This window comes from Panulirus ornatus, chromosome 36 (genome assembly GCF_036320965.1).
Source record: "Panulirus ornatus isolate Po-2019 chromosome 36, ASM3632096v1, whole genome shotgun sequence".
Classification (NCBI taxonomy): Eukaryota; Metazoa; Arthropoda; class Malacostraca; order Decapoda; family Palinuridae; genus Panulirus; species Panulirus ornatus.
The window spans coordinates 1,059,005-1,073,606 of record NC_092259.1 but is presented as its reverse complement, the minus strand read 5'-3'; the positions used below and the strand labels follow the sequence as shown (position 1 = coordinate 1,073,606).

Below are 14,602 nucleotides of genomic sequence, written 5' to 3'. Positions count from 1 at the left end.
ATAAACATATTCGGTAAAGTAAATGCTAAGGTAACACAAAAAGTTGGATTACACTTCAGGGATAAAATGCAACTAAAAAGGTGCTTTAAAGAATCACTTCATCGTTTGAAATCTGTTAATCTAAATATGCCATTCAGACATTCATTACTCCTATCTAGTCACAGGATAATGGCAAGATATAATGTAGTGATGATAAGGGATGCAATGAAGACTGTTTGCCTAGACTTGGTTCCCCTGGGAACTCCATCCTCGTCAAGTTACAGAGGTTTGAAATCTATTATGCAGGTTGGTAGACGGTGACACCAAGAGCTAGAATTCTTGGTCTGTTGGTAATAATGGCTGAGGTGTTACAAGGGAAGAACTATATGATGGTTGGCTTCATTTAAGATACATAAAGAGTAAGGATTATCATACAAGACCCATTTAGGACCCATTTATTGTTTACAATAGTACGGGTCCCGTTCTTCATTAGACTGTTCATCTTGAAGAAACTCTCTATCTAACATACTCACCAATATCCGCAATTTCTTTGCGACGTATCTCCTTTTTCTGGTAGTCTTTAGGCATCTCGTCCGCCTTTTGGGCATGGGAGTTCATACCTTTGAGAGTCGTCAGTCTTTTCTCAAAATACTTACTAACATCCACAATCTCGAGGCGAATGGAACTGAGTAGCTGAAGATTCTCTTCGCCGGCAACTTTTCGCCTTTCGAGGATATCCTCTATCAAGTCTTCGTTCGCTTGATACAAGGAATAGATCTTCTCTATCTTCTCGTGAAGATCTCCACTCCATTCCCTCTCCTGACGAAGAGACTCTTCCATCTCTTTCAATTTCCTTTGAAGCTTTTTGTTATTTTCTTTCTCCTCGCAAAGGGCATCTCTTAAGTTGTCCTTCTCATTTCGCAGCTCCTCGTTTCCTTTCTTCTCCAGACGAAGGAACTCGCTGATTTCATCCTTCTCTTTTCGCAGGGCCTCGCTCCCCTCCATTTGCTGAAGAAGGGACTCATTCACCACTTCCTTCTCCTTTCGCAACGCCTCCTTCCCTTCTTTCTCCTTACGAAGGGACTCGCTGATCTCATCTCTCTCCTTTTGCAGCGCCTCGTTCCCTTCCTTTTCCTGACGAAGGGACTCGCTGATCTCATCCTTCTCCTTTCGCAGCGCCTCGTTCCCTTCTTTCTCCTGACGAAGGGACTCGCTGATTTCGTCCTTCTCTTTTCGCAGCGCCTCATTCTCTTCCTTCTCTTTTCGCAGCGCCACGTTCCCTTCCTTCTCCTGACGAAGGGACTCTATCTCTTTTCGCAGCGCCTCGTTCCCTTTCTCCTCCTTACGAAGGGATTCGCTGATCTCGTCCTTCTCCTTTCGAAGCGCCTCGTTCCCTTCCTTCTCCTGACGAAGGGACTCGCTTAACTCACCCTTCTCTTTTCGCAGCGCCTCGTTCCCTTCCTTCTCCTTACCAAGGGACTCGCTGATCTCGTCCTTCTCCTTTCGAAGCGCCTCGTTCCCTTCCTTCTCCTGACGAAGGGACTCGCTGATTTCGTCCTTCTCTTTTCTCAGCGCTTCGTTCCCATCCTTCTCCTTACCAAGGGACTCGCTGATCTCGTCCTTCTCCTTTCGAAGCGCCTCGTTCCCTTCCTTCTCCTGACGAAGGGACTCGCTGACCTCATCCTTCTCCTTTCGAAGCGCCTCGTTCCCTTCTTTCTCCTGACGAAGGGACTCGCTGACCTCATCCTTCTCCTTTCGCAGCGCCTCGTTCCCTTCTTTCTCCTGACGAAGGGACTCGCTGATTTCGTCCTTCTCTTTTCGCAGCGCCTCATTCTCTTCCTTCTCTTTTCGCAGCGCCACGTTCCCTTCCTTCTCCTGACGAAGGGACTCCATCTCTTTTCGCAGCGCCTCGTTCCCTTCTTTCTCCTGACGAAGGGACTCGCTGATCTCGTCCTTCTCCTTTCGCAGCGCCTCGTTCCCTTCCTTCTCCTTATGAAGGGACTCGCTGATCTCATCCTTCTCCTTTCGCAGCGCCTCGTTCCCTTCTTTTTCCTGACGAAGGGACTCGCTGATCTCGTCCTTCTCCTTTCGCAGCTCCTCGTTCCCTTCCTTCTCCTTACGAAGGGACTCGCTGATCTCGTCCTTCTCCTTTCGCAGCGCCTCGTTCCCTTCCTTCTCCTTATGAAGGGACTCGCTGATCTCATCCTTTTCCTTTCGCAGCGCCTCGTTCCCTTCTCTCTCCTGACGAAGGGACTCGCTGATCTCGTCCTTCTCCTTTCGTAGCGCCTCATTCTCTTCCATCTCCTGACGAAGGGACTCGCTGATCTCATCTTTCTCCTTTTGCAGCGCCTCGTTCCCTTCTTTCTCCTGCCGAAGGGACTCGCTGATCTCATCCTTCTCCTTTCGCAGCGCCTCGTTCCCTTCTCTCTCCTGACGAAGGGACTCGCTGATCTCGTCCTTCTCCTTTCGCAGCGCCTCATTCTCTTCCATCTCCTGACGAAGGGACTCGCTGATCTCATCTTTCTCCTTTTGCAGCGCCTCGTTCCCTTCTCTCTCCTGCCGAAGGGACTCGCTGATCTCATCCTTCTCCTTTCGCAGCGCCTCGTTCCCATCTTTCTCCTGACGAAGGGACTCTGTGATCTCGTCCCTCTCCTTTCGCAGCGCCTCGTTCTCTTCCTTCTCTTTTCGCAGCGCCTCGTTCCCTTCCATCTCCTTACGAAGGGACCCCATCTCTTTTCGCAGCGATTCGTTCTCTTCCATCTCCTGACGAAGGGACTCGCTGATCTCATCCTTCTCCTTTCGCAGCCCTTCGTTTCCTTCCTTCTCCTGACGAAGAGACTCGCTGATCTCATCCTTCTCTTTTCGAAGCGCCTCGTTCCCTTCTTTCTCCTGACGAAGGGACTCGCTGATCTCGTCCTTCTCTTTTCGAAGCGCCTCGTTCCCTTCTTTCTCCTGACGAAGGGACTCGCTGATCTCATCCTTCTCTTTTCGAAGCGCCTCGTTCCCTTCCATCTCCTTACGAAGGGACCCCATCTCTTTTCGCAGCGCCTCGTTCCCTTCCTTTTCCTGACGAAGGGACTCGCTGATCTCATCCTTCTCTTTTCGAAGCGCCGCGTTCCCATCTTTCTGCTGACGAAGGGACTCACTGATCTCACCCTTCTCTTTTCGAAGCGCCTCGTTCCATTCCTTTTCCATCCGTAGGGACTCGCTGATCTCATCCTTCTCCTTTCGCAGCGCCTCGTTCCCTTTCTTCTCCTGATGAAGAGACTCGCCTATTTCGTCCTTCTCTTTTTTAAGGTTTTTGTTTCTTTGCTTTTCCTGGTGAAGGTCATCTTCTATCCTGACCTTCTCTTCACTAAGGGAATTTATCATGATGTCCTTATCTTTCAGAAGCATCTCTGATCTTTCTTTCTCCTGTCGAAGGGTATCTTCTAAAATGCCCTTCTCATTTTGAAGCGCCTCGTTTCTTATCTTCTCCTGACGAAGAGACTCTGCATTACTGTATTTCTCTTTCAAAAGCTCCTCGTTCACTTCTTTTTCTCGAAGAAGTGATCTCTGTAACTCTTCTTTCTCCTGACGAAGGGTCACGAGATCGGGTAGTTCGATGGGATCGTTGCTCTGCATGCCACTGGTTGTGGGACACCGCTCCACCAGGGTGATGTTGTGGTTGGCGGTGGCGAGTGCGCTCTCATTGGTGAACCGGTACACGCAGAGGAGGCTGTCGTCGACGTTCTCCCCGACGCACTGCAAGGCCATAAAGAACGCCACGGTGCACATCATGATTTTTAGAAAATTCATTGTCGCAAAGATTTTTTTTACTTGAGTAGGGAACATGGAGTTCTGAGAGCAAAAGACGATGGAAAAAGGGCTTGGTCTTGCGTGGATTTTTTTTTCAAAGCCATGATTTGCCGATAGTGAGGATGACCTTGGATGTTGAGTTGTCTGGTAGCGGCTGGGGTTTCGGGTATTAGCAAGGTTTCGGGCATTAGTTAGGATACCTAGCAAGAGTTGGGGTGTCCAGAAGTAACTGGGGTGGTGTGTGGCAGGTGTAGGGATATTGGGTAGTAGATGGGATGTCTGGCAGAAACTGGCAGTAGTCGAGTCTTCGGGTAGTAGCCGGGTTGTTCGACATTAACCGAGGTAGTTGTGTGGCAGTAAATGGGGTTATATTTGGCAATAGCTGGGATGTCGGGTAGTAGCTAGAGTGTCTGACAGTAAATAGGTTGTTGGATTATAGAGAAGAAGAGTAGACAAGAACAAAGATCATCTTCACTACAAGCATATTGCTATCTGTTAAGATTTTTTTTTTTTCATGAAGTAAATAGTGTTGGAATGAAGTTTTGAGGGTAAAAGACAAATGGTAAAAGGGCTTGGACCTGCGTGGATCTTTCTGAAGCCTTGAATTGCTGGTGTCAATAGTGAGGATGATGAGTTGTCTGGCAGCGGCTGGGGTTTCGGGCATTAGCAAGGTTGCCCGGGATATGTCGGCGTTTCGGGCATTCGTTAGGTTACCTGGCAATAGCTGGGATGTCGGGCAGTAGCTAGAGTGTCTGACAGTAAATGGGTTTTTGGATTATAGAAAAGAAGAGTAGAAAAGAGCAAAGATCATCTTCACTACAAGCATATTGCTATCTATTGATAACAAAAATAAAATAATAATAATAATGGTAATAATAATAATAATAATAATAATAATAATAAACAGCTTATTTACCAAAAAGATTACAAACAAAATGGTATATTGCAAAAGGAATGTCTTCCTTTACCCCTAACATAAATGATTACCAGTACGATTAATCAAAAATATTCATGAATATTAAACAGTAGATAAAAGCAAAAGAAAAAAGTTTAAAACATCAAAGAATCTTATATCTATATTTTCATGACACTTTCAATAACTTCATTACACTGTTGACAGACGCATCTTCCCTATACCGTTGACAGACGCATTTTCACTACACTGTTGACAGACGCATCTTCCCTATACCGTTGACAGACTCATCTTCACTACACTGTTGACAGACCCATCTTCCCTATACCGTTGACATACGCATCTTCACTACACTGTTGACAGACGCATCTTCCCTATACCGGTGACATACGCATCTTCACTAAACTGTTGACAGACGCATCTTCCCTATACCGATGACATACGCATCTTCACTACACTGTTGACAGACACGTGTTCCCTATACTGTTGACATATGCACCATCAGAAACTGTTGAAACACGCATCTTCACTACACAGATTTTCGGATAGAGTCCAGTAATACAGCGTGTGTGATCTGGGCGTCTTCCTCATGTGTTTGTGTGGGATAATCCTTTAATGTAAATGTTACCTTCAGCAACAATAATATTATAAAGAATATCTTAATCAGGAATTCACCAGAAAATTCTCCTGGGTGTATCTACAAAGTGCCATGTGGATATTGTGATAAGTTTTATGTTGAACAGACTGGTAAAGATCTTTCTGTTAGACTTAAGTAACATAAATATAGTCTAAAAATGGGACAAGAATCAAATGCCTTATTCAATCACGTTAAAAACTATGATCTTTGTATTGACTGGAGTAATGCCATCTCAGTTATTAACTCTAACACCACGAGAAATATCATTGAATCTTCTATCATTGAATACACAAAGAATCATAATCTTGATATTAGTGATGGTCTATACAAATTAGATAACTTTAATGTGATAAAATTTGTAAAATGATTAGTTTATGATACGCTCGTTGTCTGTCTTTGACAATCGTATGTTTACTGAATGGCGTCCTAGCTACGTCTCTTCGTTGTATATCAACTGACTTATATTTCTCTCTTGTGTTCTCCCCTGATGTGATTATTACACGAAAGTGCACTTGGGAACTTATCGTGTTTCATTTTCCCCGTGGACTCTTAGGAATATACTTACTTGATCACGCGTAAAATTGTGACTGTATTGTTGACTGGTTGGTAAGGTTATCTAATGTATGTATAACTCATGCTGAGGTGCCTGAGGATTGGCGGAATGCTTGTATAGTGCCATTGTAGAAAGGCAAAGGGGATTAAAGCGAGTGCTCAAATTACAAAGGTAGAAGTTTATTGAGTAGTCCTGGGAAATTATATGGGGGGGTATTGATTGAGAGGGTGAAGGCATGTACAGAGCATCAGATTGGGGAAGAGCAGTGTGGTTTCAGAAGTGGTAGAGGATGTGTGGATCAGGTGTTTGCTTTGAAGAATGTATGTGAGAAATACTTAGAAAAGCAAATGGATTTGTATGCAGCATTTATGGATCTGGAGAAGGCATATGATATAGTTGATAGAGATGCTCTGTGGAAGGTACTAAGATTATATGGTGTGGGAGGAGAGTTGTTAGAAGCAGTGAAAAGTTTTTATCGAGGATGTAAGGCATGTGTACGTGTAGGAAGAGAGGAAAGTGATTGGTTCTCAGTGAATGTTGGTCTGCGGCAGGGGTGTGTGATGTCTCCATGGTTGTTAAAATTTGTTTATGGATGGGGTTGTTAGGGAGGTGAATGCAAGAGTTTTGGAAAGAGGGGCAAGTATGCAGTATGTTGTGGATGAGAGAGCTTGGGAAGTGATTCAGTTGTTCGCAGATGATACAACGCTGGTGGCTGATTCGTGTGAAGCTGGTAACCGAGTTTGGTAAAGTTGTGAAAGAAGAAAGGTGGGAGTAAATGTGATTAAGAGCAAGGTTTTTAGGTACAGTAGGGTTGGGGGACAAGTCAATTGGGAGGTAAGTATGAATGGAGAAAAACTGGAAGTGAAGTGTTTTACATATCTGGGAGTGGATTTGGCAGCGGATGGAACCATGGAAGCGGAAATGAATCATAAGGTGGAGAAGGGGGCGAAAGTTCTGGGAGCGTTGAAGAATGGGTGGAAGTTGAGAACATTATCTCGGAAAGCAAAAATAGGTATGTTTGAAGGAATGGTGGTTGTGTGGAGGAGGGTGGATGTGCTGGAAATGAGATGTTTGATGACAATATGTGGTGTGAAGTGGTTTGATCGAGTAAGTAATAATAGGGTAAGAGAGATGTGTGGTAATAAAAAGAGTGTGGTTGAGAGAACAGCAGACGGTGTTTTGAAATGGTTTGGTCACATGGAGAGAATGAGTGAGGAAAGATTGACCAAGAGGATATATGTGTCAGAGGTGGAGGGAACGAGGACAAGTGGGAAACAAAATTGAAGGTGGAAAGATGGAGTGAAAAAGATTTTGAGCGATCGGGGCCTGAACATGCAGGAGGGTGAAAGGCGTACAAGGAATAGAGTGAATTGGAACGATGTGGTATACCGGGGTCGACGTGCTGTCAATGGATTGAACCAGGGCATGTGAAGCGTCTGGGGTAAACCACGGAAAGTTTGTGGGGCCTGCATGTGGAAAGGGAGCTACAGTCACTGAGAACCAATCACTTTCCTCTCTTCCTACACGTACACATGCCTTACATCCTCGATAAAAACTTTTCACTGCTTCTAACAACTTGCCTCCCACACCATATATTCTTAATACCTTCCACAGAGCATCTCTATCAACTCTATCATATGCCTTCTCCAGATCCATAAATGCTACATACAAAACCATTTGCTTTTCTAAGTATTTCTCATATATATATATATATATATATATATATATATATATATATATATATATATATATATATATATATGTCTGGAAAGAATCATATATATTTCTACGAGTCCATGGGGAAATGAAACACGATAAGTTCCCAGATGCACTTTCGTGTAATAATCAAATCATCAGGGAAGATACAAGAAATATAACAGTTTGAAAGGATATATTCTATTGGATCAAAGTTAATTCATCCTAGACCTTTCATTGATAAATCCCTCAAGTTGCGAAAGAAATAATTCTATAGAGTTGAACACAAACCTCCCCTTGACACCAATAACCTTTTAGTTCTCCCTTTTAATAACAATTTCACTTCACTCCCATATTGCTTAAAGCCTTTAATGTAAATGTTACCTTCGGCAACAACAATACTATAAAGAATATCTTAATCAGGAACTTACAAGAAAGTTCTGCAGGATGTATGTATAAAGAACCGTGAAGAAATTGTTAGGTTTAGTGTTGGGCAGAACAAGAATCAAATGCCTTGTTTAACCATGTTAAAAATCATGATCCTGGAGTAATGCTATCTCGGTTATTAACTCTAACTTCTGTCCCACAAAAATATCATTGAATCTTCTATTACAAAATACACAAATAACTAACTAATATCAGAAGGTCTATACAGATTGGATAGGTTTATTGATGAGAGAATTTGCACACAGTTCCATTCCTATCCCCATAATAATTTTGTGATACGCTTGTTGCCAGACTCGAATGCACCCGACCTACATTCGGACATTCACTTTTTACCAAATGGCGTCCTAGGTACGTCTCTTCGTTGTATATCAACTGACTGTTATATTTATTTCTTGTGTCTCCCCTGATGATGTGATTATTACACGAAAGTGCACTTGGGAACTTATCATGTTTCATTTCCCTGTGGACTCGCAGCAATATATATATATATATATATATATATATATATATATATATATATATATATATATATATATATATATGAAATAGCATCCCCCATTTCCCCCCCCCCCCCTAATCAATGTCCCCGCCGCCGCTGCAAGCAGCGCTAGGAAAAGACAACAAAGGCCACATTCGTTTACACTCAGTCTCTTGCTGTCATATATAATGCACTGAAACCACAGCTCCCTTTCCACATCCAGGCCCCACACAGACGCTTCACATGCCCTGGTTCAATCCACTGACAGCACGTCGACCCCGATATACCACATCGTTCCAATTCACTCTATTCCTTGCACGCCTTTCACCCTCCTGCATGTTCGGGCGCCGATCGCTCAAAATCTTTTTCACTCCATCCTTCCACCTCCAATTTGGTCTCCCACTTCTCCTCGCTCTCTCCACCTCTGACACATATATCCTCTTTGTCAATCTTTCCTCACTCATTCTCTCCATGTGACCACACCATTTCAAAACACACTCTTCTGCTCTCTCAACCACACTCTGTTCATTACCACACATCTCTCTTACCCTTTCATTACTTACTCGATCAAACCACCTCACACCACATATTGTCCTCAAACATCTCATTTCCAACACATCCACCCTCCTCCGTACTGTCCTATCTATAGCCCACGCTTCGCAACCATATATCATTGTTGGAACCACTATTCCTTCAAACATACCCATTTCTGCGTTCCAAGATAATGTTCTCACCTTCCACACATTTTTCAATGCCCCCAGAACTTTCGCCCCCTCCTCCACCCTGTGACTCGCTTCCGCTCCAGGGTTCCATCCGCTGCCAAATCCACTTCCAGATATCTAAAACACTTCACTTCCTCCAGTTTTATCTCTATTCAAACTTACCTCCCAATTGACTTGTCCCTCAACCCTACTGTACCAAACAACCTTGCTCTTGTTCACGTTTACTCTCAGCTTTCTTCTTTCACACTTTACCAAACTCAGTCACCAGCTTCTGCAGATTCTCACCCGAATCAGCCACCAACAAGTGATTCACTTCCCAAGCCCTCTCATCCACAACAGATTGCATACTTGCCCCTCTTTCCAAAACTCTTGCATTCACCTTCCTAACAATCCCATCCATAAACAAATCAAACAACCATGGAAATACCATGCACCCCTGCCGTAAACCGACATTCACTGAGAACCAATCACTTTCCTCTCTTCCTACTCGTACACATGCCTTACATCCTCGATAAAAACTTTTCACTGCTTCTGGCAACTTTCCTCCCACACCATATACTCTTAATACCTTATACAGAGCATCTCTATCATCTCTATCATATGCCTTCTCCAGATCCATAAATGCTACATACAAATCCATTTGCTTTTCTAAGTATTTCTCACATACATTCTTCAAAGCAAACACCTGATCCACACATCCTCTACCACTTCTGAAACCACACTGCTCTTCCCCAATCTGATGATCTGTACATGCTTTCACCCTCTCAATCAATAGCCTCCCATATAATTTCCAAGGAATTCTCAACAAACTTATACCTCTGTAATTTGAGCACTCACCTTTATCCCCTTTGCCTTTGTACAATGGCACTATGCAAGCATTCCGCCAATCTTCAGGCACCTCATCATGATGTCATACATACATTAAATAACCTCACCATCAAGTCAACAACACAGTCACCCCTTTTTTCAATAAATTCCACTGCAATACCATCCAAACTCGCTGTCTTGCCGGCTTTCATCTTCCGCCAATGCCTTAGTTCTGTACACGAAGAGACATATTTCAACCAATGGCAAGATGAAAGGCTTAAAAAGAAACAGATTTTTCCCGTCAAAGACACCACTGGAAACCGACATACAAAGACGTCTTACCTCGCAACTTCAACTTTAGCGATATACTAATGATTGTTAATAAGACAGGTGAGGTGCCTCGGTCCAATATTACTGCAGGAGCACCTGTAACCAGAACATGAGACCAATATAGTTAGGGCGACGTCCGTAGCACCAGACTACTGTACGTGCGACTCCATCAGTTCAGACCAGTGCAGCTGTTCTGCAGCGAGGACTCAAAAACTGCGGCCAGTGTAGCTCTTCGGCAGTGCTGAGGCTAATGAGGGCGGCGGACGAACACAGCACTCATGAGTGTGACGGACGGTGACGCTGCGGCGTGACGGACGGACGGACGGTGACGCTGCAGCGTGGCGTGACGGACGGACGGACGGTGACGCTGCAGCGTGGCGTGACGGACGGGGGTAGTGCTGGCCATTCCTCCCGCGGTTTTATCCGTCCCAGCCATTCCGCGGATCCCCCAACCCCAACAAATGATTGCTTCCTTTATGGCGGAGACTGTTGCCTACTTCGACGGGTTACTACTCGACCCCACAAGGACATCGTGGGGCGAGGACGTCCTAAATGTTGCCCTGGACCACTTGCGTCAGGGTGACAGCCTTGCCGCCGCCAGGGCCGCTGCAAAACACGCATCACAGATGCTAAGTTCTTGCAGCACGCCCCAAGACCGCCCGGATCGTGGTGAAGGTGGTTCAAGGCAGTCAGCGAACCAGGGCCGTGCACGCCAAGCGGAGGAGACACCTTTGCGCGGGAATCGGCTTAGAAGGGAGCAATACCGCAAAACACAGAGGCTCTATCGAGAAAATAGGTCTTTGGCTGCTGGACAGATCCTCAAAGGTGATTGGGAGGTACCGCCAACTTCGGTTGGGCCGGAACGCCTCATTCCCTTTTGGGGGGCTCTCTTCTCTCGACCATCTGAGCCGGACGAACGTGTCATTACTGACTACGACCAATATAGTGAACAAATGGCAAGAGTTATAACCATAGACGAGGTAGCACATCACCTCAAGGCGACTCGAACATCTGCCCCTGGACCTGATGGAATGACGACGCGGTTACTGAAGTCCATTTCTCCGAGGGTACTGGCTAAGATGTTCAACCTTTGGCTTGCTACGTCTGCACTGCCAGAGCCATTAAAGGCGAACAGAACGGTGCTGATACCAAAGGTCCCTAACCCTACCGAGCCCAAGGACTACCGACCAATTACAATCTCATGCGCGGTAGTCCAACTGCTCCATAAGATACTGAGCAGCCGCATCTCTAGCCTCATCAAGATCGACGAGGCTCAAAAGGCATTTGTCCCAGTCGACGGATGCCTTGAGAACTTGACGATCTTAGATGCGATCGTCGGTCGTGCGCGAGCACACGCCCACGGTGTGCACCTGGCATTCCTAGATATGGCTAAAGCGTTCGATAGTGTTAACCATAGCACTATCGAACGTGCCATGTCGCGGAAGGGCATTCCTGCCCTAGTCAGGTCATATATTATGTTAACGTAAGACCGAGCCTTCACTAAAATCGAAGGCAGCGATGGGATGTCGGAGAAAATCAATATGACTCGTGGGGTCAAGCAGGGCGACCCATTATCGCCGATGCTCTTCAACCTGGTGATTGACGAGGGAATCACTAGGGTGAAGGAGACCGGCGTAGGGGTAAAGTTAGGTGATAAGACCGTATCAGCGCTGGCTTTCGCTGACGATTTGGTTCTGGTTGTGCAGACGCCCACTGGCTTGCAAAAGGCAATGGACGTCATGGCTGCGACCCTCGCGGGGGGGCGGGCTTCAAGTGAACCCAGGGAAATGTCGTACCCTCAGCATGGAGGTTGACGGCAAGCGAAAGACTTGGTACGTCAATAAAAATAGGACGTATCAAGTCTTAGGCAGCGCCGTCGGCTCCATGAGCGCTGAGGACGATTATAAGTACCTCGGAATTCTCGTCGGGGCCGGGGGTCGCCGAAAGTCTTATGGGGCCTTGCTAGAAGAGGGGCTGAGAAACATCACCAGAGCCCCTCTAAAACCCCAACAACGAATTGCGCTGCTGGTAGAACATCTGATCCCCAAGCTCATGCATCGACTTGTGTTGGGGGAAGTATATAAGACACAGTTAGCACGCATGGACAGGCAGGTGCGAGTGGCAGTTCGCCGCTGGCTCCGCCTAGCCCATGACGTGCCCTGCGCATTCTTCCACTCGACATCTGGAGATGGTGGGCTGGGCATACCAGACTTTGTCTCAACCGTCCGGCTAAACAAACAAGCGCGGTTCGAGAAACTTCTCACCTCGTTCGACCCAGTAATTCAGGCGGCTGTCCGGGAGCCTGCATGCCTGAGCAAACTGCAGCGCTGGTCCGGACCCGCATGCATTGCCGGTCGACAGGCAGGGAGTAAGACCGAACGCCAGCACGTATGGCGTGCCAATCTGATCAGCACTGTTGACGGTGCGGCTCTCGCTCCATCTACCACTGTGCCTCAAGTGAGTAGGTGGATGAATAGCGGGAACCGTTTCCTGTCCGGTGCTGATTACGTGAAGGCCGTCCAAGTGCGGGTAGGCGCCTTGCCCACCCCTGCCAGGGCGTCCAGAGGCCGGCCCGAAATAAACGGCCTCTGCGACACTTGTCAGAAACCAGGGTACGTTGGGACACATCGCTCAGATGTGCCCGCGTACACACGGGCGTCGGGTCAAGAGACATGATAACATCTGTGCATTTTTGGCTGGGCGTCTGAGGCAAAGGGGTTTTCAGGTGTCCTGCGAGTCCCGCATTCCGATTGTGGGGTCCTTTAGAAAGCCGGGACATCGTAGCTTCTAAAGGCACGGAGACCTATATTATAGACACCCAGGTCTCCGGCGTTCACTTCCCGCTTTCGGCTGCACATGCTTATATGTGCAGGTACTACGGTACCCCGGAAGTCTTGCAAGGCGTACGGGAATACACCGGGAAAGACACCTTGCATGTAACCTCAGCTACCCTGAGTTGGCGAGGTGCATGGCGTCAGGAAAGCGTGAGTGCTCTCAGAGGGTTAGGGCTGACGTACCGGGACCTAGAGGTGTGCAGTGTCAAAGCCCTAACCTGGACGCATTCCCTTCACAGGATGTGGTCCAAGAGCACAGGTTAATAGTCAGAGCCTGCCTCGAACATCTGGTGTCGGCCCACCGGGCAGGCGCAAGGTCATCTCCCCCTTGTCGGCTTGGGGTGTGCGGGATTAGGCTGTTCTCCCGTGGCCCCCACAGGCAGGTACCAGTACCTGAGGGCGGGTTGTCGGGCGGGATGGTGGACGCCTAGGCAGAGCTGCCCATTGCTCCCGCGCGACGGCCGCACCGGAAGGTGAGCGGTGCTGGAAGGTCGCTGTGCCTAAGTCGGCAACCTAAGTCGAAACGGGCCCAACAGAGTCCGAAACATCCTCTAACTGCCACCTCAAACTTATCTCGAACTTTGCTATCTGCATTTTGATCTACAATCTTCCTCTTACAGTATCCATACAGTTTTCTTATTAACAACTTCTTTCACTTTCAATACGTAGTGTTAGCCGACAATTAAGACCTTTGCACAGTAGTTAGATCTTCCCCATCGCACCACTACTAATTGGCAAGTTTGAAAAAAAAAAAAGAAAAAAAAATAGCAAATGTTTGGCGTCTCCGTCGCCATGAAACATCACCCACGAGTATGTACAATGATGATTGAATGGCTCGCCCTCTGGACGCGGGAGTGGGCTGGGCCAACATGGCTGGCCATCTGCACGCAGGAGTGGGCTGGGCCAACATGGCTGGCCCTCTGGACGCGGGAGTGGGCTGGGCCAACATGGCTGGCCATCTGCACGCAGGAGTGGGCTGGGCCAACATGGCTGGCCCTCTGGACGCGGGAGTGGGCTGGACCAACATGGTTGGCCATCTGGACGCAGGAGTGGGCTGGGCCAACATGGCTGGCCATCTGGACGCGGGAGTGGGCTGGGCCAACATGGCTAGCCATCTGGACGCGGGAGTGGGCTGGGCCAACATGACTGGCCATCTGGACGCGGGAGTGGGCTGGGCCAACATGGCTAGCCATCTGGACGCGGGAGTGGGCTGGACCAACGTTTGCATGATCAACTTTGATCTCATCCTCGTTATTCGTTCAGCAGAGCACGAGACTCAGCGCCCGGAAGAACAAACAAAACAGAAAAAAAAAAAATGAAAAAATAATAATGTTATCATTGATGAAAGAACAGTAAGTCTACAGTCTGTTGGGGGAGGTATGGGGATGGGGGAGGTGATGGGGGAGGTG

At 47.1% G+C, this 14,602-nt stretch overlaps 2 protein-coding genes across 4 annotated transcripts in view; both read right to left on the bottom strand.

Moving 5' to 3' along the window:
- LOC139760247 (uncharacterized) overlaps window positions 1-14,602 on the bottom strand; it is a 753,913-nt gene that overhangs the window by 158,531 nt on the left and 580,780 nt on the right. The gene's annotated exons all lie outside the window — the stretch shown is intronic.
- On the bottom strand, window positions 382-3,807 carry LOC139760246 (uncharacterized). Its single transcript, XM_071683164.1, has one exon. The coding sequence runs from the start codon at window positions 3,775-3,777 to the stop codon at window positions 496-498; it is 3,282 nt and encodes a 1,093-aa protein (XP_071539265.1). The 5' UTR covers window positions 3,778-3,807; the 3' UTR covers window positions 382-495.